Raw genomic sequence first — 26,079 nt, 5'->3', positions numbered from 1 at the left:
CCATTGTGTATATGTGTGTGCGTGCATGCGTGCGCACATAAATAAATAAATAAATAAATAAATAAATAAATAAATCATGCCTTTTCTATCCATCTGTTGATGGACACCTAGATTGCTTCTATATCTTGGTTACTGTAAATAATGCTAAAATGAACACAGGAATGCATATATACACTGTTCACAAAACTTAGGGGATCAGGGAATGTGCAAATACTCCAGTACATTCACCCTTTTGTATAGTGCATTTTCACCAATGAAATAAAAGCTGGTTTTGCATCTCATTTGCATAACCAAACAACTTTCTTTGACTTGTTGTTTGCTTTTCTGATGTTCTTGTTTAATTAAAAAACAATCAAATGCTTTTTTTTATCACTTCGTATTTATTTTGAAATATCTCATAATTTTTGTGAGCAGTATATTTTTGAATTAGTGTTTTTGTTTTATTTGGATAAGTACCCAGAAGTTGTATTGCTGAGTTGTATGGCAGGTCTATTTTTAATTTTTTGAAGAATCTTTATACTGTTTTCCATAGTGGCTGCACCAATTTACAATCCCACCAACAGTGCACAAGGGTCCGCTTTTCTCTACATCCTCGTCAGCACTTGTTGTTTGTTAATTTATTGATGATAGCCGTTCTGACAGGCATGTGGTGGTATCTTATTGTGGTTTTGATTTGCATTTTTTGGATGATTAGTGATGTTCTCTTATGTCTGTTGGCCATGTGTATGTCCTCTTTGGAGAAACCTATTCTGATCCTTTTCCCATTTTTCAAGTGCATTGTGTGTTTTTCATGTTAAGTTGTCCGAGTTCCTTATTTATTTCATATATTAACCTTTTATTGAATATATCATTTACAAATATCTTTTCCCATTCAGTAGGTTGTCTTTTTGTTTTGTTGATGGTGTCCTTCACTGTGCAAAAACTTTTTAGTTTGATGTAGTCTTGTTTATTTTTGCTTTTATTGCCCTTGACCAACAACACATATCTAAAAAGATATTGTTATGTACAATGTCAAAAATTTTACTGCCTATGTTTTCTTCTAGAAGTTTTATGGTTTCAGGTCTTACATTTAAGTTTTTAATCCAAGATTTAGTTTATTTTTATATATGGTGTAAAAAAGTGGTCCAGTTTAATTTTTTTGCATGTATCTGCTCTTCTTTTCCCAATACCATTTATTGAAGAGATTGTCTTTACTCCATTGTATATTCTTGCCTCCTTTGTTGTTTTAATTGTATAAGCAAGGATTTGTTTCTAGGTTCTCTATTCTATTCCATTGATCTATATATCTGTTTTTATGCCAGTACCATACTCTCTTGATTATGATAGCTTTGTAATATAGTTTGAAATCAAGGCATGTGATACTCTTCACTTCGTTCTTTTCAAGATTTCTTTACCTACTCAGAGTCTTTTCTTGGTTCCATATCAATTTTAAGATTAGGTCTTCAAGTTATGAAATGAATGCCATTGGTATTTTGATAATGAATGCATTGAATCTGTTTATTATTTTAGGTAGTAAGGACATTTTAACAATATTAATCCTTCTAACCCATGAGCATGGTATATCCTTTCATTTCTTTGTATCCTCTTCTATTTCTTTCTTCCATGTCTTATAGTTTTAGAGTACAGGTCTTTTACCTCTTTGTGAAAATTTATTCCTAAGTATTTTATGCTTTTTGATGCAATTATAAATGGGATTTAAAAAATTTTCTCCTTCTGATCATTCATTATTACTGTACAGAAACACATCAGAACCTGACAGGTGGTGGCACAGTGGATAGAGTGTCCACCCAGGATGCCGAGGACCCCGCTTTGAAACCACAAGGTCGCCAGCTTGAGCTCGAGCTGCTTGGCCAGGGTGTGGAAAAGCACACCATCTTCTTCTTTTCTTTTTTCTTTACTTTTCTTTTTTTGTGACAGACAGAGAGAGGGACAGATAGGGACAGACAGACAGGAAGGGAGAGAGATGAGAAGCATTAATTCTTCATTGCAGCACTTTAGTTGTTCATTGATTGCTTTCTCATATGTGCTTTGACCAGGGGGCTACAGCAGACCAAGTGAACCCTTGATCAAGCCAGTGACCTTGGGCTCAAGCTGGTGAGCCTTGCTCAAACCAGATGAGCCCACACTCAAGCTGACAACCTCAGGGCCTCGAACCTGGGTCTTCCACATCCCCGTCCAACGCTCTATTCACTGCACAGTGGTCAGGCACACTGATCAGGCCGCACCATCTTGAGTGTAGGGTCACTGGCTTGAGCAAAGGGTCACTGGCTAAGCTACTACTCAAGGCACGTATGAGAAGCAATCAATGAACAACTAAAGTGAAGCAACTATGAGTTAATGCTTTTTATTCTCACCTCCCTGTCTTTATCCCTTCCTGTCTCTCTTTCTCTCAGAAATCAATTTTTTATTTATTTATTTATTTTTACAGAGGCAGAGATAGACAGGGACAGACAGACAGGAACGGAGAGAGATGAGAAGCATCAATCATCAGTTTCTCGTTGCGCGTTGCGACTTCTTAGTTGTTCATTGATTGCTTTCTCACATGTGCCTTGACCGCGGGCCTTCAGCAGACCGAGTAACCCCCTGCTGGAGCCAGCGACCTTGGGTCCAAGCTGGTGAGCTCTTTGCTCAAGCCATATGAGCCCGTGCTCAAGCTGGCCACCTCGGGGTCTCGAACCTGGGTCCTTCCGCATCCCAGTCCGACGCTCTATCCACTGCGCCACCACCTGGTCAGGCTCTCTCAGAAATCAATTTTAAAAAAAAGAAATATAGCAGATTTCTGTATATTTACTTTTTTTTTTTAAGCATAAGAGAGAGACAGACAGACAGAAAGGGAGAGAGATGAGAAGCATCAATTCTTCATGGCAGCACTTTAGTTGTTCATTGATTGCTTTCTCATACATGCCTTGGCTGGGAGACTACAGCTGAGCCAGTGACCCCTTACTCAAGCCAGCGACCTTGGACTTCAAGCCAGTGACTTTTGGGCTCAAGCCAGCAATTATGGGGTCATGTTTATGATCCCACACTCAAGCCAGTGACCCAGAGCTCAAGCTGGTGAGCCTGCACTCAAGCCGGTGACCTCAGAGTTTCAAACCTGCTTCCTCAGCATCCCAGGTCGATGCTCTATCCACTGTGCCACCACCTGGTCAGGCTGTATATTTACTTTTGTTTCAAAATTTATCTAAGACTGCTGTCATGCATGGTAGCCTGGCACTCTGCTTGCACATGGCATATGAAAAAAATATTTTATACAAGTTAAGAATCATATTAGATGTGACTTTTTATCCTCACATAAAGTAACTTAATCTAGATTAGTGAAAAGTAGAATCTAGTTTAAGGATATAGGGGGGTCTTTAGAAGCAAAAGTGCAGGAATCTGGCTAGATCTAGGGTAAAATGAGAATCAAGACTGTCAACACATGGAGATGACTTCATCATATCTCATCTTTGCCCTTTGGCTGTTCTTTCTTTTCTCTTTGTGGACTTGGTTTCTCGTTACTTCCTTAGCATACATGGCCAAACACAATTACCCCATCACTCCTAAATTTGCATGTTATGGATCCAGGACTCACTCCTTGAGTATTAGTGACAATCCCCCAAAAGAATCTGATTGGTCTAGGCAGGGTCAGTGTCACACAACACAAACACGAGTCCCTCATCTCTGTGGATAAGGAACAGGGATGATGGAGAAGAAAATGCCCCAAGAAATGGGACTGTTGGCTCATAAACTAGAAAGCCAACCAGAAAGTTGCTACAAAATAAATTGGTACTGATTCAAGTAAATGTGTTACTGAATTCTGTCTTCCAGTGTCATAAGGCTTCCTCAGAGGAGTTATTTAATTAACATATTTCATTAATAATAAACATATTCATTTATTAATTGGAAGGTTTTTTTCTGTGCTACCCACTGTGAATTTATACATATATACTTCATTTTAATTTAATCTCACAACTACGTGGAGTTTGTTTAGTTACCTCCATTCTACAAACTAGGAAACCAAGGGTATGCGAGATTAAGTATTTTTTCTCTTCTTTACTTTCTTTTTTTTTAGAGAGAGAGAGAGAGACAGGCAGGAACAGACAGACAGGAAGGGAGAGAGATGAGAAACATCAATTCATTAGTTGCTGCACCTTAGTTGTTCATTGATTGCTTTCTCATATGTACCTTAACTGTGGGGCTCCAGCGAGCCAGTAACTCCCTGCTCAAGCCAGTGACCTTGGGCTTCAAGCCAGAGACCTTTGAGCTCAAGCCAGCAACCATGGGGTCATGTCTATGATCTCATGCTCAAACTAGCAACCCTGTGCTCAGGCTAGTGAGCCCATGCTCAAACAGGTGACCTTGGGGTTTTGAATCTGAGTCCTCAGCCTCCCAGGTAATGCTCTATCCACTGTGCCACCACCTGATCAGGCAAGATTAAGTAATTTTTCTATTTGCCTGAAGTTGCAAAGGCAGAGGCACCTCTTCATTAGTCTGGCACCAAAGCCTATGCTTTTAATCAGAGGGGTAATTATAAGTAGATTCTTAGCAACTGGTATCAGTGTCCAAATCCTGAAGAGACAGAGGAAATGGAGTTTGATTATTGGGGTTGGGATAGCTGCAAAATCAATTTTAAGGAGACAAAGGGACTCAGAATATAAATTTTGCATTGTAGTAATTTATCTAAATTCAGACTGCGAGATACTTTGTTCTTGGTCTACAGTAACTGGAGTTTGATTAATGTTAGCACAAACTCCTCCTCCACAACCTTGGGTAGGAATAGATGTGCTCTATGTACAGTGAGAAAAGGATCCCCAAATTGGCTCTATAATATTAAACAGGAAATAATTAAACTGGAAATACTCTGAGCTCCTACAAGGAGGCATTAATTGGTATCATTTGGCATGTCTTAGTGTTGAAAATTTTCCAAAATGCAGGTTGTATTTTAGTTTGGACAGCAATTAAGTAGTGACTGCTCCTCATTGCCATGCTCCCCACTCCACAGTAGAGCAGAAAATAACATAATGGGCACATACAAATTTCAGCTAGTCTGCACATGAACAAAGAAAGAAGTATAATTTTATTTTTACAAAATTTTAATTGTTACTTATTTTTTCAGAACAAAAATCAATGTTAATAGTCACTTATTCTTGGTTCCAGATGATGTAGCCCAACCCCCTCTTCATTCTACTGAGTTGATGTTGCATTGTCAACAGGAAAGCCCCATTCTGATGTACGTTTTGGGGGCAGTTTTGTGATAAAACTGAGCCAAGTCTATGCTTATCATGTGGTTATTTCCTAGAAGGGCCCTTGTGTGCACAGAATCACATGCTACGCTGCTTCCTCCCACTGTCACTGGGAGAACCTTTCTGATTCACAAGGTTCTTCATAGCGACCTTCACGTCCTTGTTCCTGAGGCTGTAGATGATGGGGTTGAGCATGGGGGTCAGCACTCCATAAAAGAAGGAGATAAGCTTGTCCAAAATATCCTGCTTGTTTGTCCCCAGTGGGTCCTTTGATCTGGGTTTTGCATACATGAAAAGAATAGTCCCATAGAAGATGACCACCACAGTAAGATGTGCAGAACAGGTAGAGAAGGCCTTTCGCTGGCCCTCAGCTGAGGGAATATTCAGGATAGTGGTTAGGATGAAGATGTAGGAGACAAGAATGAACAGAACTGGGACCCCCAAGAAAATCACGTTGGCCACTCCCATACTGATCACATTGATGGAGATGTCAGCACAAGCCAACTTCAGGACAGCTAGAATCTCACAGGTAAAGTGGTTGATGACATTGTCCCCACAGAAGGGTAATTGTATTGCAAGAGAGATCTGCACCAAGGAGTTGACTCCACCAGCCAGCCAGGAGCTGGCAGCCATGAGCACATAAGCAGCCTTGCTCATGACCACAGGGTACCTAAGGGGGTTACAGATGGCAACATAGCGATCAAACGCCATCATACCCAAAAGTACACACTCTGTGGCTCCCATGGCAAAAGAGAGAAACATCTGCACAGCACAGCCTGAGAAAGAGATGGTTTTCCTGGGGGTCAGGAAGCCATCCAAGACTAGAGGAATGGAAGAGGTTGTGTAGCAGATGTCCAGGAAGGAGAGGTTCCCCAGGAAGAAGTACATGGGTGTGTGCAGGCGGGAGTCAAGGATGGTCACCAGGATGAGGACCCCATTGCCCAGCAGGATCACCAGGTACATCAGCAGGATGAGCACAAAGAACATTTTCTCCAGCTTTGGCTGATCTGACAGCCCCAGCAAGACAAATTCTGCCACAATGGATTGGTTGGTCACTTCCATTTAAAGTTTTCTCTTCTACCCTCAGGAAAACTGAGGACAACAAACACATGTCAATATGTGGGGATTACAATGAGATGCTTCCATTCTTATAATTAAATGAACACTTTGACACATTAATTTGTAATGTCAGTGTCTAAAGGATAAAATTCACTGTCTACTAAAGTTATCTTGAAACTCAAGATATATCACATCAAAAGAAGGAAAGGGACAGCCCGGAAATCTAATTAAACCATGATATATGAAAGAATTTTAGCCAGATCAATAGTGTTAACACACTTGAAGCAAAGGCTGCGTAAGGTTAAACCTGCATGGGGACCATGAAACAGAAACCTAGAGGCTCAGCCTACCTGTTCCCAAATTGTCCCTGCAATGTCCTAGGAGGTTGTCATAATCAGTAACGCTGACTTCAGCAATTACCTCACTCTACTGGCTCCAATTCTGTGTATGCTTGTACAATAACTTTTCTGATGGTAATTTGGGTCCACCTGGAGTCCTATACAGAAGAAATGTGATGAACACAAGCCAGGAAGATGAGGGTCTGCCTAAAATTTACATTTGTTACTTGATACTTAGTTTATATTTCATCTCTTATGAATTTGTTTGGTGATCCCCTTTCACGACACTGTCAATACGAAGTTTCTGACCAATAGACTAGGGAGACCCTAACAGAATCCCTTCCACACTCCCCCCAACCTCTAATCGTGGCCTTTGTCCATAGCACTTCAGTTTCTGCAGTCTTCTCCAGCCCTGGGGGTTGGGGAACAAGAGTAGATTCCAAGGGCAAATGTCCTGTATGCCTCCCACGCTGAGCATCTGTGGCATTGTGACCAGGCTCTATGCTTCTGAAGCTATTCTATAAGTCACAACTCCTAGCCCAGACCCATCTCTATCTGAGTTGATCATTATAGTCGCTGCAATACCACAGTAACGCTTTCTCTACAGGAAAGCCAACAATTTTACCCAGCTTTGCAGAGAGATCCCTCAAAGGAAGTACTGCATACAGGATGTCCTTAAGTCACTATAGAATGATCTATAGAGAAAACCTCAGACCTTGGGTGCTCATGTTAAAAATGAGGAAACAAGTTCAGAGAGGTCCCAGGTAGCGTGGCCAGGGCCAGGACAGGAGCCTGGTTCTCGACCTTCTCCCTAGGGCTCCTTCCCTACCACACTGATTGTATTCTGGCTCTTCCATCTGTGCCAGGGCAGATTTCCTGAGAAGCAGAGGAGCAATTATGAAGTCTTGGTCCTCCTTGTTCTCCCTACAACACTCATGAGAGATACAGGTGTCACACCTTTCTCCAAAACATTTGCCTTGTAGCAGAGCTTGGGTGGGTGGGGTGTCTCTGGGCCTCACACATTGCATCTGTGACATGTTACTGGCTGGGGAAGATTGGATGGGAGAAACCAGGCACAGTCTGAAGCTATTTTCATGTGGTTTTCAGATATTAACTGCGGACATCAAAAATATTTAGGGAAAAGAAATCTGTTTTTAGAGCTAGTAATACCATTAACTGGGGATTCTCAGACTTGGCAGGAATGTTGTACAGTAACTATCAATAGCTCTGCCTCTTTCCCCTCCCTTGTATGAATACCTTCTATGAAACAGTTTTCCCATTTCTGCTTTGATCATCTTGAGTTGTGTGAGTGCATGGTCCCCATTCCTGTGTCAGACAGATTTGATGGTTGGAAAGTTTCCCCTCACTTTAAGGAGAAACTTCCTTCTTCCAATGTCACCCCACTCCTCACTCCTGCCTGCCCCCACACGGTCTAGACATGCCTGACTCCTCCCCCTAGAAAGACCCTTCAGAAACATGGGGGCTGTGACCAGGTCTCCTCACAACTACCTCTTCTCTTCCTCCCACCTACCTGAAGAAGTTTTAGCCACAGGGAGAACTCAGTCTGTGTCCAGTGTGGGGATGGGGCCATGGTGGGGACAGGAGCACACCTGGGCAGAATGTCTCATGGCGGGGAGGATGCTGGAAGGGCTCTGGGCTGGGAGGTGATGGCTTCAGCTGCCCACCTTGACCGCCCCAGCATGACCCTATCTGTGGGGGCGGTGCCTGGAAGCATGCAGCCAATCCTTTTCAGCTGTCTTGAGGCTTTGCAGTTCCTTCAAATTCAGAGCAAAGTAAAAAAAAGTTAGGGCTGACCATAGCCGAAGGAGTTCTGGCTACTCCCTTCCAGTGGCCTTCTCCATGGCCAGTAAGACAACAGAGGCAAAGGAGCCATTTCTCCGGCAGTCGTGGCCAACTGCATGCCCAGGACGGACACCCTCTGCTCTTTGTCCCCCGCCCTCTCCCCAGATATTCTGTCATGGGGCCCTGGAGCAATTTAGAGCTCTGGTTGTTTGGGGCCAGTTTTAATCCCAGAAGCAATTTAAAGTTTGGTGAGAGTCCTCACAGGAGGTTAGGGCCTGTGTCCCATAAACCCAATTAGATAAGGTGCAGACTTCTATGTAAATCTTAATTTTCACTACAAAGAAATGTTCCTTAGATTAAGAGGTTCCTGTCCTGTCTCTGCTGACCTTCCTGGAAGTCGAGGTACAACTAAGGTCTGACCAGGCTTTGACCACAATGGTCTCTGCTAGGGGAAATCTGAGCTTGTCCTTGCAGAGCTAAGTGTCAGAACAAGAGGTGGAAGGTTTGCCTTGCTCTCACAAACACCCTGGTCTTCCACATGCTGCAGAGCAGCCGGCCCTCACTGCAGTTCCTACCATCCCTGCAGAGCTGACTGGGCCTGGCCTCTGCCCTTAAAATCAGGAAGCATGAGATATGTACCAGGGGCCGGCACCAAACAATAGAAAGAGAGCAGAAATGACACAGGCAGGTGACGGCTGCCATCTGTGAGATGACCGCCAAGTGCCTCTAAGTTGTATAGGACCCCAGAAGCAGGGAAGAGTCGGGGTGAGGGGTCAGGGGGGTGTGAGAGGCACCAATGTGAGAGGCCTGCTAGGAGAAGAAATTATAAGGCTTAAGGACATCTCAGGGTAAAGAAAAAGACTGAACCAAAGGCAGGAGTTCAAAACTAAGAGAGGGAAAGAGAAGCAGAAGAAAACAGAGACGGGAGGGAGGGTGGTTAAACTAGCATGGGAGACTGGGGACTAGAAGGTTGTCTTGACATTCAATCAAAATAGTAAATTCTTCTGACCATCTCTTTATTCTATGCCAGGCATTGAAGATAAGTAGATAAGTAAAATATCTTTCCTGTAATTGAGTAGAAGGGGAGGACTTGAGTTGACCATTGACTAATTTTAGTCGTCTGGGCTTGTTGAAAACAGAAGTGCTTTTACCCAATCTCCCTTTAACTGTTTCTCCAGATTGACTAACACTACTGATTCCCTCTTCACAATGCATGGACCAACATTCAAGGCAAGTTGCATGTTCAGGGAGAGTGAGTTGGCGGGTACATCTGTCTGCTCCTACCAGCAGGGAGGTACACTAAGGGGAAGCTACATTTGTCCCCCTGCCTGCTCAAGCCAGTTGTTAATCTTGTAGTTATATTAATCTTATTTAAACTACATAAACTGAGCTAAAAAGGGGGGGGGGCCCTGGCCGGTTGGCTCAGCGGTGGAGCGTCGGCCTGGCGTGCGGGGGACCCGGGTTCGATTCCCGGCCAGGGCACATAGGAGAAGCGTCCATCTGCTTCTCCACCCCTCCCCCTCTCCTTCCTCTCTGTCTCTCTCTTCCCCTCCCGCAGCCAAAGGCTCCATTGGAGCAAAGATGGCCCGGGCTCTGGGGATGGCTCCTTGGCCTCTGCCCCAGGCGCTGGAGTGTCTCTGGTCGCGGCAGAGCGACGCCCCAGAGGGGCAGAGCATCGCCCCCTGGTGGGCAGAGCCTCGCCCCTGGTGGGCGTGCCGGGTGGATCCCGGTCGGGCGCATGCGGGAGTCTATCTGACTGTCTCTCCCCGTTTCCAGCTTCAGAAAAAAAAAAAAAAAGGGGGGGGGGGTTTGAAAAGAGTTACTTTTATGAAAACTAAGTTGAATGCTTTGAAGACACTCATTAAAGGCAAGTTGTTAAAATAAAGTGCTGTTGTATCAGATGTCGGGGAGATAGCTGTAAAATTCTAGACAGATTCTGCACGTTGATCCTTTTTGCTAGAGTCTGATTTCTTACTTCACTTTAAGAAAGTTGAAATTGAAAATTGTAGACAATGTATCATAGGTGTGGATATTGAAGAGTACAATCTGTGGGCCCATAGGTAAGAAAAGGCTCTCTTTTTCTCTTTTTATAGTGAAATAGTGGTAAATAAGCCCAGTTATATGTGTTTTTTAAATTTATTTATTTATTTATTTATTTATTTATTTATTTTTTATTTATTCATTTTAGAGAGGAGAGAGAGAGAGAGAGAGAGAGGAGGGGGGAGGAGCAGGAAGCATCAACTCCCATATGTGCCTCGACCAGGCAAGCCCAGGGATTCAAACTAGCGACCTCAGTATTTCCAGATCGATGCTTTATCCACTGCGCCACCACAGGTCAGGCTATTTATTTTTTTACAGGGACAGAGAGAGAGAGTCAGATAGAGGGATAGATAGGGACAGACAGACAGGAATGGAGAGAGATGAGAAGCATCAATCATCAGTTTTTTGTTGCGACCTTAGTTTGTTCATTGATTGCATTCTCATATGTGCCATGACCGCAGGCCTTCAGCAGACTGAGTAACCCCTTGCTCGAGCCAGTGACCTTGGGTCCAAGCTGGTGAGCTTTTTGCTCAGGCCAGATGAGCCCGGGCTCAAGTTAGCAACCTCGGGGTCTTGAACCTGGGTCCTTCTGCATCCCAGTCTGATGCTCTATCTACTGCACCACCGCCTGGTCAGGCCAGTTATATGTTTTAAATGAAAAACAGTGGTTCTCAAACTTTTTGGTCTCAGGACCCCTTTACATTCTTTAAATACTCCTGTTCCTTTCTCTATTCTTCTGGTGTTTCCATTACACGTTAGGGTACACTTTTCATAGCTGTCTCACAGTTCTTGGATATATTACTTTTTAGGGAGGGGGGTCTTTTTTCTCTTGCTTTTCCGTTTTGGAACTATCTATTGACATATTCTCAAGCTCAGAGATTCTTTCCCAGCTGTGTCCTCTCATCTACAAATGAGCCCATTGAAGGCATTTTTCATTTCTGTTACAGTGTTTTTCATTTCTAGCCTTTCTTTTTGATTCTTTCTTAGAATTTCCATCTTGCTACTTATATTACCCATCTAGTCTTGCATAATAGCCTTATGGGAGTTCCTTTGTATATGACAAGTCTTTTATCTCTTGCTGCTTTCAAAATTTTCTTTTTATCTTAGACTTTTGATAGTTTAATTATAACGTGACTCAGTGTAGACCTCTTTATGTTCAATTTATTTGGGGTCCTGTGGGCTTATAGACTCTGGATGTCTATTTCTGTCCTCAGATTTGGGGAGTTTTTGATTATTGTTTCTTTACATAAAGCCTCTGACCCTTTCTCTTGTGTCCTTTTGGGACTCCAGTGATATCCTGTAAATCCTGTAGGCTTTCTACACTATTTTTTCATTCTTTTTTTCTTTTTTCTCCTCCTACTAGGTAATTTTAAATCTTTCTCCTTAAGTTCACGGATTCTTTCTTCTGCTTGATTGATCACACTAATAAAAAGACTCTGGGTAGCCTGGCCAGTGGTGCTACAGTGAATAGTGTCAACCTAGAATGCAGAAGTCCCTGTTTCAAAACCCAAGGTCACCAGCTTGAGCATGAGATCACCAGCTTGAGGGTGGGGTTGCTGGCTTGAGAGAAGGATCATCAATATGATCCCAAGGTTGCTGGCTTGAGCAAGGGGTCACTGGCTCAGCTTGAGCCCCCTGGTCAAGGCACATATGAGAAGCAATCAATGAACAACTAGAGTGAAGCAATGAGTTGATGCTTCTCTCTCTCTCTCTCTCTCTCTCTCTCTCTCTCTCTCTCTCCCTCCTCTAAAAAAAGACTCAGGTACTTATTCTTCTTTGGTAAGAATATGGAAATTAGGGTCACAGTTCTTTGTATACTCTGTCATTTATGCAGGCATCATGGCCCATGTTATCCCAGGGAAAATGCACAGATTCTCATTACAGAGTGTGGGGTCAGCCTCTCTTCACCAGTGATTTTGTCATTTTCATAAACAGTGAGGAAAAGCAGCCCTGAGGACTCCTAGTTGGAGAATTGTACACAGACAACCTCAGGCTTCAGGCTAGGGATTGGCATGTTTTTGGATTTTCACTTAGGGAAAACTTTCACCCATCTGAGCCCTCACCTAGACTTTCTGTAGAACTCTGCCAGTCCCACCTGCCACACCTCTCTGAGCACAAGGAGTGCAGAGGCAAGAGAAAGTTGGAAGGTACTTGGGAGAGACATGTGTCTGTCTTACTGAGAACCCATGTGCCCATTACTTTTCTAGGTGCTGCAAACAAATTCATCTAGAACTATCAGGTTCATGTCAAGACCATCCCAGCCTGAACACTCTTACTTTTGGAGATCCCGCTCACATCATGTCAAAATACACCTACATCTCATTTTAAGTATAATTTTGTGATAAATTTGAAATGATTTCTCTACTTCTGTTATTAAAATTATTTGACTTACCAGTGACTCACTTCATTTATAATTCTGTTATTTCTTAACAATGATCATGAAAACTCAGGAATCCTTGCAAAGTGAATGTACCTAACTACAGATTATTTTAAAATATAGTATGATGCATGAACATAAAAATTCCTCCATTACTAAAGTGCCCTTTTGTAGACATGTAAATAAATACTTATTAAAATTTTTTAGGGTTCTTTGTCTTGAAGTTTTGTTTGTTTGTTTTTGTAGTCAGGAAGGCAGCATGTTTTCCAGGCCTCAGACATCTTTGTCCTTGGAGAGAAACAGCCCTTAGACCTGACCACTGCACCTTCATGTCCAGGGAGTACAACAGCCCTGCCTACTCTCTGCTAAAGGAAATAAAAGTACTTTTACCACAAATACAAACTAAGATCCGTTTATAGAAGTGAAAAGTAAAGGCATTTAATTTAGCAAATCATGTTTATAGAATAATTTTTTTGGCATACTTTAAAAATTTTTTATTTAGAAAATTAAATTTAACAGGGTGACATTGATCAATAAGAGTACATAGGTTTCAGGTAAACATTTTCAAAGTCAAATCATTTTTCGTCACCTTACATTTGTCCTTCTTTATACTCTTCCCTCCCCTATAACCCTTGGTAACCACTTCATTTTTATCCATATCCATTAGCCTCAGTTTTCTATTCCACCTATGTGTGAAATCACAGAGTTCTTTGGTTTTTCTGATTTAATTATTTCACTCAGTATAATGTTCTCAAGGTCCATCTATGTTGTTGTAAATGTCACTGTCATAATTTCTTAAGGCTGAATAACATTCTATTGTATATATGTACCACATTTTCTTTATCCAATCCTTTATCAAAGGACACTTTGGTTGTTTCCATGCCTTGGCCACTGTGAACAATACTGTGATGAACATGGGGCTGCATGTGTCTTTATGTACAATTTTTTTTGAGTTTGGAGAGTAGATACTCAGTAGAGGGATTGCTGGGTCATATCGTAGTTCTATTATTAATTTTTTGAAAAACCACCATACTTTTTTCCATAATCGTTGTACTAATTTGCATTCCCAACAGGAGTGAATGAAGGTTCCTTAGAATAATTTTTTCTTTGCATGAACAAAAGGAATTCACTGGGTTACTTTCCTTGTGTGTCAGGGTGCAGGAAACATCTGAGAAGGACATGCACCTATAATATACACACAGCTCACACATCTGTCTGAGATTGACGATGGTTCTCTGTCACAGGTTCTGTTTCCTAGGGAGTCAACTTTGATGGGAAGATTTTCATGCAGGACACTTACTGGGGAGTGCTCTTAAATTCAACACCTGTGTGTGGAGGTGAAGGAAGCAGGACCGGGCAGAGGGGGAACTTTAATAGCCACAGTGAGGCTCTCAGGCTGGGATAGCCCTTTAGAGGTCTCCCTATTCAAAGCAAGGAGGACTGGGCCTTTACACTGACACTGACCAATCATTGGATTTGGGCTGCCTGTTGGAAGACAATGTGACTTTGGGTGAGGTAACTCCTGGGCCAAGGGCAAGCCAGCAGAAGGACTAGCTGAATGTTGTCAGCCACCAAGACTCCCAACAGCTACAGGAACCAAAGCTTCAGCCCTAGGTTTGGGGGGGGGGGGGGGCAAGCACACCCAGTACAGCATCCACAACATACTGTTAATCAATACTTTCCAAGTTTAACATGAATCACCTGGGGGACCTTTTAAAAATTTAGATGATATATCTGGAATGGGCCCCAAGATTTTGTAGGTATAATAATCTCCCAAATGAAGCCAACACCGCTGGTCCATGGGTCACTGTGTGAGTAGCATGGCTCTAAATTCAGTTTGCCTCTTGCCTAGCATTTCTTTGCATGAGATTCTCAAGTGAATCAGAGTGTCTGGTCATGGGCCGTATCCCATCATCACTGAGTGAAGTGTTTCTGAGCTACCAGGTTCCTCACGGCAGTCTTTTTTTTTTTTTTTTTTTTTTTACAGAGGCAGAGATAGACAGGGACAGACAGACAGGAACGGAGAGAGATGAGAAGCATCAATTATCAGTTTCTCGTTGCGCATTGCGACTTCTTAGTTGTTCATTGATTGCTTTCTCACATGTGCCTTGACCGTGGGCCTTCAGCAGACCGAGTAACTCCCTACTGGAGCCAGGGACCTTGGATCCAAGCTGGTGAGCTCTTTGCTCAAGCCAGATGAGCCCACGCTCAAGCTGGCGTCCTCGGGGTCTCGAACCTGGGTCCTTCTGCATCCCAGTCCAATGCTCTATCCACTGTGCCACCACCGGGTCAGGCCCTCACGGCAGTCTTAACATCCTTGTTCCTCAGACCATAGAGGGTGGGGTTGGGCATGGGGATCAGAAGTCAATAGGAGAAAGAGCTGAGTTTGTCTGAAAGGTCCTGGTTCATTCAGGTGAGTCCTGTGGCTGGGGCACCTTGTGGCACAGAGCACTGAAAAAATGGAGAAGACAGGTATATTCAATAAGTGAGAGACTTCCTGGGTTGAAGCAGTGAATCAGGCAAATATTGTTTAGCTAATCCAGCATCCACACATCAGAAGTTACACTCTCATTTCTCCACTTAGTGCTTGCTGCATGAGCAGTCTCCCTTCCATGAAGAGGCAAAGCTTTGGCCTCTCCTCACTTTCTATGGAGACAAACTTCCACTTTCTGCCTCTTCCCCTTTCCCTCTTCAGGGAGATCCTGTTCCTCTGACTTCATAACGTTGATTTCAGTCCTGGTTTTATCTCAAAATAGTGGTGGTTATTTTCTGCCTTTACAGAGAATGTGATTCTTGATGGAATCTCAAGTGTTTTGAGCAGGGTTGGTCGAAAACTTTTGATCAGGGATCTGGTTATAGACCTTGTGAATTCCAAGGGGTGTCATATCTACCATTGTCCTCAGAAAGCTACAGTAAACAGATGCTGCCCTGGGAAATGCTGGTGCTGTCAACTCTTTGGTCAGCTCCACTCATCTTTGGCAAACTTACATGTATACCAACAAACACGCATACACATGGAATAAGGAGATTTCTGACACACAAAGTTCCGCCTTGGCCAGTTCATACCCCGTGGCTGGGCTGTCTGAGGCTTCCCTAGGCAGTGAGGAGAAATGAGAAGGAACATTTTTAGCAATATCTGAAATTTCAGTGCTCTAAGATCCCATGCACTGGGATAGTAAAAAGTCTAGCCCAATGCTACTCAACGGTGATCAACAGATAGGCAGAATTGTTTCTCATCACCGGGGAAATACGTTAATAATGAAGATTCCTGGGCCCTTCCCCAAACCTACTGAATTGGATCACTGGGCATGTGTGTGTGTTTTCAATCCATGTTTTTTTGTGTGTGTGTGTGTTGTTGTTTTTTTGACAGAGACAGAGAGAAAGAGAGAGAGGGACATACAGGAAGGGAGAGAGATGAGAAGCATCAATTCTTCGTGGCAGCATCTTAGTTGTTCACTGATTGCTTTCTCATATGTGCCTTGACTGGGGGGCTACATGGGGTCATGTCCCACGCTCAAGCCAGCAACCCTGCACCCGAGCCAGCAACCTCGGAGTTTCGAACCTAGGTCTTCTGTGTCCCAGTCTGATGTCCTATCCACTGCACCATGCCTAGTCAGGCTTCAATCTGTGTTTTAACAAGTCTTCTAGATGATTCTAATGCAGAAGCACTGGCCTATCTAGACTTTTCCTAGGATTGTGGTACTAGTTAATCCTTTTAAGGAATCAGAGAGGAGAGAAGGTAGATTTCTGTTTGTTTATTTGTTTGTTTGTTTGTTTGTTGTGTTTTTTATAAAAGATCTGAGCAGCTGCCTATAATTCCTCTGGTCTGGAGTTAGCTGCTCTTTCAGTCCTTGCTTGCCCCTAACCCCTGGTCCTTGACCCTTGACTGTCCATACTGCTGACTTCTGAGTCAATGGTCTCTGGGGACTTCCCCTCCTGCCAGCAGGAAACTTCCTTCACAGGAGAGTGGATGAGCCCCTAGTGACTCAGAGGTCAAGAAAGCCCTATAGATATTACAAATTTGCATTTGGGGGAAGGGTCTCCAACAATCTCCTATTATAGCACAGTTAAATTTGTATCTAGAGACAAGAGAGGAGTACCAGTCATTCAGCCCCAGTGATGGATGAGTTGGTGAGTCTCCTGCTCAGACATCTCCCCATCTCTACCTAATATTCCTTACATACACTGTGCCCAAAACTGAATTCATTTTATTCCCTAAAAATAGCAACTTGGTCAGTATTCTGTACCTTTGTTGGTGTCACCATCGTCCACCCATTATCTGAGCTACAAATAATTATTCTTACTCTTTCCTGGCTTCCATATCCAACCAAATGCTAATATTGTGTTTTGTATCTACCAAATACTTCTTGAATCTCCCTGTCTTGCCCTCAATCATTTCCCTAGTTAATGTCCTTATCTTCACTTGTGGGAAGTGTTTCCCTAGCTCTTTAGTCCTTGTCCTCTTTCTCTCAATTTTCCCTCCACATTGTGCCTAGGCAGATCAAGCCAAGATGCAAAATTAATCGTGTTAGACCTTTATTTAAAATTCTTAAGCATCCTCTCACCCCCTATAGGACAAAGTCCTAACTCTTCAGGATGCTCAAAACGACCAACCACAGGTCCAGCCCTGCCTTCCTCCCCATCAGCAGGACCTGCCCCTTCATGCTAGAGCACCAGTGCAGTGCTGATCACTCCCACCCCTGGGCTCCTTTGCAGTTTCTTCGGCCTGGGGGGCTTCTCCACTCCTCTTCATCAGGCACACTGCCACTCTTCCATTCCAGTGGTGTGGTGGTAAATTGTTTAGCAACAGGATCTCCAGAACAGAAAAAGCCTTGATCTGGATGTATCATTTACCGATTTCTGTGGTGTAATCTCTCCCACCATGTCCAGTATCAAACTACCAACAACATCACTGAACGGAAGTTGGGAGGAGATGTGTGCAGTTGGTGAACCTGCTTCAGCAAACCATGGGCCTTGGGTGTCTGGCGCCTGCCTCTCTCTGGGCTTTCACAGCAGTGTGAGCTTTCTTCCTGCATCTCCTTCCTTGTTGGGTAACTTTCTTTTTGGTGCCTCTCTTGCCACTAGAGGGTGGACTCTGGAAGGCAGACTATTACTGCCTTTTATGCAATAATGACTTGCTGAATAAGGGAATGTACCCATTATCTGAACCTATCCCTGCTCTGGATCATTCTGTCAATGACTCCCATGAAGTCTCAGAGCACATGCACAGATCATAAGAAGCTGAAAGGACACTGATTTAGATGAATGTCAAGTGAAGACTGAGGAAGAACAGGGCAGTTTGCTACAGGGAACCTAATCCAACGAGTGGAAAATGTAAAGAGAAAGTATGTCTTTCACTCAGATCTTACAAAAACCACTGTATAAGCACAGACTTGGAGTGGTGGGGCTTGGCTACAGCACAGAAGGAAAGACTTGGGGTTCTGAATGGGTCATATAATCACTGACCAGCAGGCTGCTGGACTCTGACTCTATGAATAGGATTACAGAGCTCAAAGAAGAAGGAGGGAAGGAGGGAGAGAGAGGAGAGAGAGAGAGAAAGGAGGGAGGGAAAGAGGAAGCAGGAAGCAAACCTCCAGTGCCTTCATCATAATTGCATCTTGGGGATGTTATCTCAGAAGAATACAAACTTTCTAAACTGAATACAACTCACTCTACAAACTTTAAATGACCTTAGGGACTAAAATGGTCCCCAAAAACAGACTAGAATTTAAATTGTCTCCTAAGAGTGCTATCCAGTCCTTTGGAGAATGTGCCTTGAGCACACAAGGCAGGTGGAGGGGCGAGGACTGGCTGGACCCTTCACCTGTCACACATTCTGAACCCTTACCCCGAAGCTGCAGACCCAGTGTCCCTAGGTCTGACATGCGCCCTCTTTCCAGCCCTTAGGAAACAAATCATTGTTTGCTCACTATTTTTCTGATAAAGGTAAGTACAGGTTTTTATCATACCAAAATTTTTATTAGCACAGCTACAGTTCTGCCATCACACTTGATTGTAATAGAATGGGGGATTGTGAAGGGGACATAGGAAGCCCTTTCATGTGTATGATGTTAGTTTCATGGAATTAAATAGACCCATCAAACTGCAAGAGTCTCTAAGGTCATCTGGCCTCACCCCACTTTGTGCAGAGGGGAAAGGGCTTGCCCGGGACCTCATACCTCATAGCCTTCTTCTCATGCAGTTGTCACTTCTTGATTAAAAATGGGAACTCTTTCTCCTTTTGGCTTAAGAATCCAAAGCCCAGCAATAATAAGAAGCCATGTTTCTGGAGCTGATGATGAAGGCACAAAGGGAATATTTTCCTTACATGATCCTTACATGACCTTCTGAGTTATTGCAAGTGATAGAGTATATACAACATGGACAGGTCCAATCAGACCTCCAATGTGGTAAGTTTCATTCTCCTGGGCCTCTCAGCCCACCCAAAGCTGGAGAAAACGTTCTTTGTGTTCATCCTGCTGATGTACCTGGTGATTCTGCTGGGCAATGGGGTCCTCATCCTGGTGACCACCCTTGACTCCCGCCTGCACACACCCATGTACTTCTTCCTGGGGAACCTCTCCTTCCTGGACATTTGCTACACAACCTCCTCAGTACCCCTTATTCTTGACAGCTTCCTGACCCCCAGGAAAACCATCCCCTTCTCAGCCTGTGCTGTGCAGATGTTCCTCTCCTTTGCCATGGGAGCCACAGAGTGTGTGCTCCTAGGTATGATGGCATTTGATCGCTACGTGGCTATCTGCAATCCCCTTAGATACACTGTGATCATGAGTAGGGCTACCTATGTGCCCATGGCTGTTGGGTCCTGGGCAGCTGGTATTACCAACTCAGTAGTTCAGACATCCCAGGCCATGAGGCTGCCCTTCTGTGGGGACAACATCATCAACCACTTCACCTGTGAGATCCTGGCTGTCCTGAAGTTGGCCTGTGCTGACATCTCCATCAATGTGATCAGCATGGTTGTGTCCAACACGATCTTCCTGAGCATCCCAGTCCTGTTCATTTTTGTCTCCTATGTGTTCATCATTGCTACCATCCTGAGGATCCCCTCAGCTGAGGGCAGAAAAAAGGCCTTCTCCACCTGCTCTGCCCACCTCACAGTCGTGGTCGTCTTCTATGGGACCATCCTCTTCATGTATGGGAAACCCAAATCCAAGGACCCACTGGGAGCAGACAAGCAGGACCTTTCAGACAAGCTCATCTCCCTCTTCTATGGTGTTGTGACCCCCATGCTCAACCCCATCATCTACAGCCTCAGGAACAAGGATGTAAAGGCTGCTGTGAGGGACTTGTTACACGAGAAACACCTAACTAAGTGACGGTCACAGATCCCCAGACTATCAGAATGCAAGACCTCAGAACTCTTCATTGCGCCTATGAGAAAATGGTAGCCAGAGAGGTCCTTGGACCACCGGAGAAAAGCACCTTTTCATTTCTGGCACTGCTGATTAGTTTGTTGGCTCTACACAAAACTGCACTGTGTCCTGTCATAGTTATAGTCTGCTGCCCAAATCTTAAATCTTTTGACACCAGAACCTGATGAATATCTATAAACAGTTACAGATGTGTTCAAAAGAAACAAACAAAAATGTAAGTGGTGGCGGGGGTATGGGCATGTTAGGGTATATTGTCCTTCCTTGTATAGAACTGCTGCTTTCTGTCTCTCTAGTCTCACCCCAAAGACCTTTGTTCTATATGGTACAGGGATCAACTGGAAAATGTCACCTGCCTTGACATATAACAGTGATCATTAGCGCCATGGCAGGAATGCCACTCATATCTTAGCACTAGAAATAGCAGAACTTACCTTGAGCAGAGGATTTCTTTTGACCTAATGAAATCTAGTCATTCATCACATGCTCCTCTTTATCACCACTGCAGAGAAGCTGCAGAGGTGCCACCTCACTGCGGCAGTTAATAGAGTGCTGCATGACTGAGTGCCAGCAGCTCCCAAACTTTCATTCATGCAACCAACATGGCACGCGGATGGCTATTATACACACCCAGCACACACTCCGTGAACATGCCCACACTGTGATGAACCCCAAAAAGATTGTGGGGAACCAAAGGCAAAAGTCATTCCCAATTCCATAACTTATAGAAACCCAGTGGTAACAGTTACTCCCCACCAGTAGTGGCACAGGTAAGCCTGGCCATGGGACCAGTGCTGCTCTCAAAGCTCTAAGTCAATGGCTTTCTCCTCACTCAAGGAGCATATTGAAATAGTATGCATTGACTGTATTACAAAGATTATTTTTAACCCACTTAAATTTATATTTGTAAAGGTCAGTTATTACCAAACTTTGGTCTTTTACCATTATTGGTATATAGCGGGTTGCTCTCTCTTTTCTTTTCCTCCCTCTTCCTTCCTTATCCCCATGTCAAATCAGCTTCCTCCCTTTACTGGCTAATAGTTGCCTCCAAAGTTATGTTCATTTTCTGTTGCCTTATAAACTCTATATATTTAGAACCTATTTGAATTTAAAAAAAATGGATATTTGGAATCCATATTAACTACTAATATAATTGTATTATCTACAATATTAGAAAAAAATCTTTATATTGAAAATGGCATCTCTTAAGAATGGTGTACACATATACACATGCACATATGTATGTCTGTGTGAAGTTTTATAATTGAAATGGAAAAAAAATAATAACAATGCATTGATTTGTGGCTACCCAATTTAAGCCTTCTCCCACAACTTACTAACATAACTCAGTTATTTCCTGCATATAGACTTTTATTCCAATTAGTCATTTCCCACATTTTGACTTCCTGCTATGAAAAGAATACATGAATAAACCAAGATCTCTAGCATCATGTCTGACAAACTAGTATCCAAGAATGCTTTCAAATATTTCCTCTCTTTAGAGGCACTGGCACCACACTGCAAATTAATCACTGTTATAACTGAGAAAAAGATTTTAAATTGTCTCCCCTGTTTTTATTAACCCCAGTACATTTGTGTAACCTTTGGCTAGGTAATCTGAGGAAGTTTTAATCTAGGTCTGATTAGTCAAAGATTACAATAAAACCATTGTTTTCAGCACATCAGTTTTAGCTGTTGGAATAAAATGTCTCTGATGAGAGGCCATTATCTTCATCCCTTTTTCTTCACCCGCTAACTCCAACTTCCTTCCAATTATATAAACATTGTTATAGAAAGGCCAACAGTCAGACTTCATCCTTCACTCTGGAGTTAACAGTCTTGTCTGTTACAATCCAGACATACCCTCTCTTGGGTACTACATCACTGTCTGTGTGTGTCATGCCCTGTTCCTCTGTCCCATGGAGTTCACATCACAGTCATAGAGTCATCCAGCTTTTCCCTTGGTCTGCATGCTCAGAAATCTCTCTTCTTCTACTACTTCTTCTGAATTTATCACGTATACCGTAAAGTTTTAGAAACATAGACTTGAAAGAGCATCCAAGCTCATACTTTTCTTGAGGTAACCAAAACACTCAGTTTCTAGTATCACTGGAGATCAGTTGTTACTCAATACAGCCTCCCTCTCTTTGTACTGCCTTTGCTGCATCCCATACATTTTGGTGTATTGTGGGGGTTTTTATTTTGCTTTGCTTTAGGTTTGTCTTGATGTATTTTCTAATTTCCTTTTTGAATTCTTCTTTGAGCCAATGGGTATTCATGAGTATGTTGTTTAACTTTCACATATTTGTAAATTTTCCAGTTTTCCTTCTGCTATTGATTCCTAGTTTTGTTCCATTGTGATCAGGAAAACTACTTGGTATGAATTCATTGGTACTTAAATTATTAAGACTTGCCTTATAACCTAACATATTTATTCTGGAGAAAGTTCTCTGTGTGCTTAAAAAGAATGTATTTTCTGCTGCTTTTATTTTATAAAAGTTATCAGGGCCATGACTCTGGGAAGTTCCTAGGAGGATAGATGCTTCTTAGTGATTGAGACAGAATATTATTATCAGTCAGGTCAGATGGAGGCTTGATGTCAGACTTAATTGGATTAAAGAAAATAAATAGCTTTTTTCCGCCCGCTCCCCACCCCCCCCCAGCGCCGCTCCGGCTGCACCGTGCTCCCTCTGAGCACCCGGCTCCCACTAAGCCAGCGCCGCCGTCGTCTCCTTCCAGCCGCAATCATGATCATCTACCGGGACCTCATCAGCCATGATGAGATGTTCTCCGATATCTACAAGATCCGGGAGATCGCAGACGGGCTGTGCCTGGAGGTAGAGGGGAAGATGGTCAGTAGGACAGAGGGTAACATTGATGACTCACTTATTGGTGGAAATGAGTCACTTATTCAGCGGAGGCTGAAGGCCCGGATGGCGACGGTACTGAAAGCACAGTAATCATGGGTGTTGATATTGTCATGAACCATCATTTGCAGGAAACCAGCTTCACAAAAGAAGCCTACAAGAAATACATCAAGGATTACATGAAATCAATCAAAGGAAAACTTGAAGAACAGCGACCAGAAAGAATAAAGCCTTTTATGACAGGGGCTGCAGAACAAATCAAGCACATACTTGCCAATTTCAAAAACTACCAGTTCTTTATTGGTGAAAACATGAATCCAGATGGCATGGTTGCTCTACTGGACTACCGTGAGGATGGTGTGACCCCATATATGATTTTCTTTAAGGATGGTTTAGAAATGGAAAAATGTTAACAAATTTGGCAATTTGGATCTATCACCTGTCATCGTAACTGGCTGCTGCTTTTCATCACACCAGGACTAGGACAAATGGGACTGATGTTATCTTGAGCTCTTCATTATTTTGACCTCGATTGATTTGGAGTGGAGGCATTGTTTTTAAGAAAAAACATATCATGTAGGTTGTCTAAAAATAAAATGCATTTAAACTCGTTTGAAAAAAATAAAGAAAGGAAGAAAATAAATACATGAATGAATATTTTTTGTACATCTGAGTTTTTGTCCTAGATTCAGACCTGCTCTGGGTGTGTTGTGTCACATCCCAGCTATGCAGCTAGGATGGTCTGCATTTTGCGGTGACTCTTACCCCTTCCTGGCTTTGTAATATTATGTTTCTACTTTTAATTTCTTTTTGCCCCATTTCCTCACCTATCTAATTTTAAATTTTTGGTCTCGGATGTATTTTTGGATTATCTCCAATCCTTTGTGGGGTGATTTCAGGCATAATTGAAAGACCAAATAAGCAAACAAAGCAACAAGTAAGCAAGCAAACAAATGCATGAACTAATGACAAAACATGACAGCAACAGGGACAGTGGGCTGGCTGTTGGGGACTGCAGCTCCTCACAGCTCCTTTCTCTGGGCCTTGCTGTCTCTGTCCCCTGCTGTAAGTTAGTTTGGGACTGATGGCCTTGAGGGCCTTTCAAGGTCGAAATTCCAAGGTCCCAGGCCTGGTAGGAGTCTAGGGATAGAGAAATGGGACTATGTAAAAGTCCTCTCCCAGTATCATGGTCCTTAGGGATTCCTTGCTCTGTGCTGCTTTCCCAACTACCAGTCCCATGGATTTATTACATGTCAAATGACATGTACAGGAGATAGTGATTATAACAATTTCTACATATGTAATTAGATTTACCTGAATACAATCCTCTGTGAGCAGATCTCAAGTTCTTTGTCATGGACTGTCTCCCCCCCCCCCCCCCAGGGTATTCTGTACTTGAAAGAGTGCTAATTCTCAGATCTTACATGGTGGCATAGATTCCTGTTCACATAAGTTTGCTTATAGAATGCCGAACTCCAGCAAAGATTAGGGCTTCTGGTGGACTTTCCAGGAAGAGAGGGGAAAGAAAAGACCAAGCTCTACTGAACTTTTCTTTGGAATCAGGGACAGTGAGAGGGGATCTGTTGGAACCTCCCTCCCTGGAGATTTGTAAAATAAGGACCCTACTCTTATTGAATTGGCCACAGTCCTAACCTCCTCACTACCCAGAGGTGGGTGGGGCTTCCGCTGAGAAGAGGACAGTGGTTGTACCCTAGGAGGAGGTGAGCAATGGGACACAGTGAGGGTCTGGGGTTATGCTGTGTTCTCAGCTTCTCGCTTATTCTCTGTGTTGTCTCTGCATTTACCTTTGTTTTGTGGTCTTTGCCTCATTTAATTTGCTGTGGTAATAATGTGGTTAGAGTGTAGTTAGAGCAAGTCTTATAAATTGTCAATAACAGGGGTAGAAATGAATATTTTTATAACTCTTTGCTTCTCCCAAAATATTTTTTAAATTTCCTTATAGTCTGGGTACACATTGTTCAGGCTCAATTAACCTCAAGTCTATCAATTGAATTCTATGTCATTCCCCTAATCAATCCAAATAACTTCTTTTTAGGGAAAAAAAATGAGAAAAAAATCTACTTGAGCTTGTGCAAATGAATCTCTGCTCTCATAATGAAAACAGCAGAAGTAAAGAGGATGGGATGAAAGTTGATAGAAGAGTCAGTGGCTCACAGCTGGTACTGGCCATGGACTCAGAGACCATCAAAATTCCCAGGGGACCCTCTGGGGACTGGGACTGGTCCTGTTTGTTCCAAGTTACACCTGATGCTTTGTTCCCTCTGGGTTTAAGTCCAGGACCCTTAGTATTGTGGAAAGCTCATTAACATTCAAATTGAATTATTACAACAGTTGTTTCTAGCACTCCCAAAGAAAATAAGATAGCTGTTCAAAGAGCAGTTGGGTGGGAGAAGGTCAGGAGTCAGGTAGGCAGATGGTTCAGGGCAGCACGGACTGGGGTTGAGGGCCCCCTGCCCTGTCCCTCTAGAGGTGCAGCCAGCTTAGGCCAGGCAGCCAGAGACCTGCCTTCCAATCTCTCCAACATCATTTGCCACTGTTGACCGCTTGGCTAAGTTTCTTTCCCTCTCTGGACCACAATTTCCTTGTCTATAAAATGAGAGCGTATCATCCTATCCCTATCACCAGGCATCGTTTATGAAAACACCTGGGGAAAGTCCAGGGAGAATTCATGGCTCACATGCCACAACCTGCCACTCATTGACTAGGGGTCTCCTCTGGGCTCGCTCTCCCATTCATGTTTTCCACAGTCTGTGAACAATGGCTCCAAACTTCTAGTGCCATTTAAGCTACAATTTGAAAGCGACTAAGTGCCTGATTATGGCCCTGCTGCTTGTGCCTGCTGCAAACGCGCCATCTGGTGGACATTTCTGCAAGCGCCTGAGATCAGAGCTTCTTGAACTTGATTTAATGTGATTAGTCACCTGAGGATGTTGCAAAAATGCAGACTCAGATTCAGTG

General features: G+C 43.2%; 2 protein-coding genes and 1 pseudogene across 2 annotated transcripts; 2 read left to right on the top strand and 1 right to left on the bottom strand.

The window, feature by feature from the left end:
• Positions 1 to 5,300: 5,300 nt before the first annotated feature.
• Positions 5,301 to 6,284, bottom strand: LOC136322209 (olfactory receptor 13C7-like). The gene has a single exon (XM_066254342.1). The coding sequence runs from the start codon at positions 6,282 to 6,284 to the stop codon at positions 5,301 to 5,303; it is 984 nt and encodes a 327-aa protein (XP_066110439.1).
• A 12,880-nt stretch (positions 6,285 to 19,164) lies between these two features.
• LOC136322807 (olfactory receptor 13C7-like) lies at positions 19,165 to 20,358 on the top strand. The gene has a single exon (XM_066254696.1). The coding sequence runs from the start codon at positions 19,220 to 19,222 to the stop codon at positions 20,177 to 20,179; it is 960 nt and encodes a 319-aa protein (XP_066110793.1). The 5' UTR covers positions 19,165 to 19,219; the 3' UTR covers positions 20,180 to 20,358.
• Positions 20,359 to 22,911: 2,553 nt separating this feature from the next.
• Positions 22,912 to 23,679, top strand: LOC136322806 (translationally-controlled tumor protein-like; annotated as a pseudogene).
• Positions 23,680 to 26,079: the final 2,400 nt, after the last annotated feature.

The sequence above is a fragment of the Saccopteryx bilineata genome, chromosome 2 (genome assembly GCF_036850765.1).
Source record: "Saccopteryx bilineata isolate mSacBil1 chromosome 2, mSacBil1_pri_phased_curated, whole genome shotgun sequence".
In the NCBI taxonomy this organism is placed as follows: Eukaryota; Metazoa; Chordata; class Mammalia; order Chiroptera; family Emballonuridae; genus Saccopteryx; species Saccopteryx bilineata.
The sequence above is the reverse complement of the archived record's forward strand: the minus strand, read 5'-3'. Positions and strand labels throughout refer to the sequence as shown.

Coding starts and splice junctions, on each gene's coding strand:
- LOC136322209 (XM_066254342.1), bottom strand. CDS start 6,284: ATGGAAGTGACCAACCAATCCATTGTGGCAGAATTTGTCTTGCTGGGG.
- LOC136322807 (XM_066254696.1), top strand. CDS start 19,220: ATGGACAGGTCCAATCAGACCTCCAATGTGGTAAGTTTCATTCTCCTG.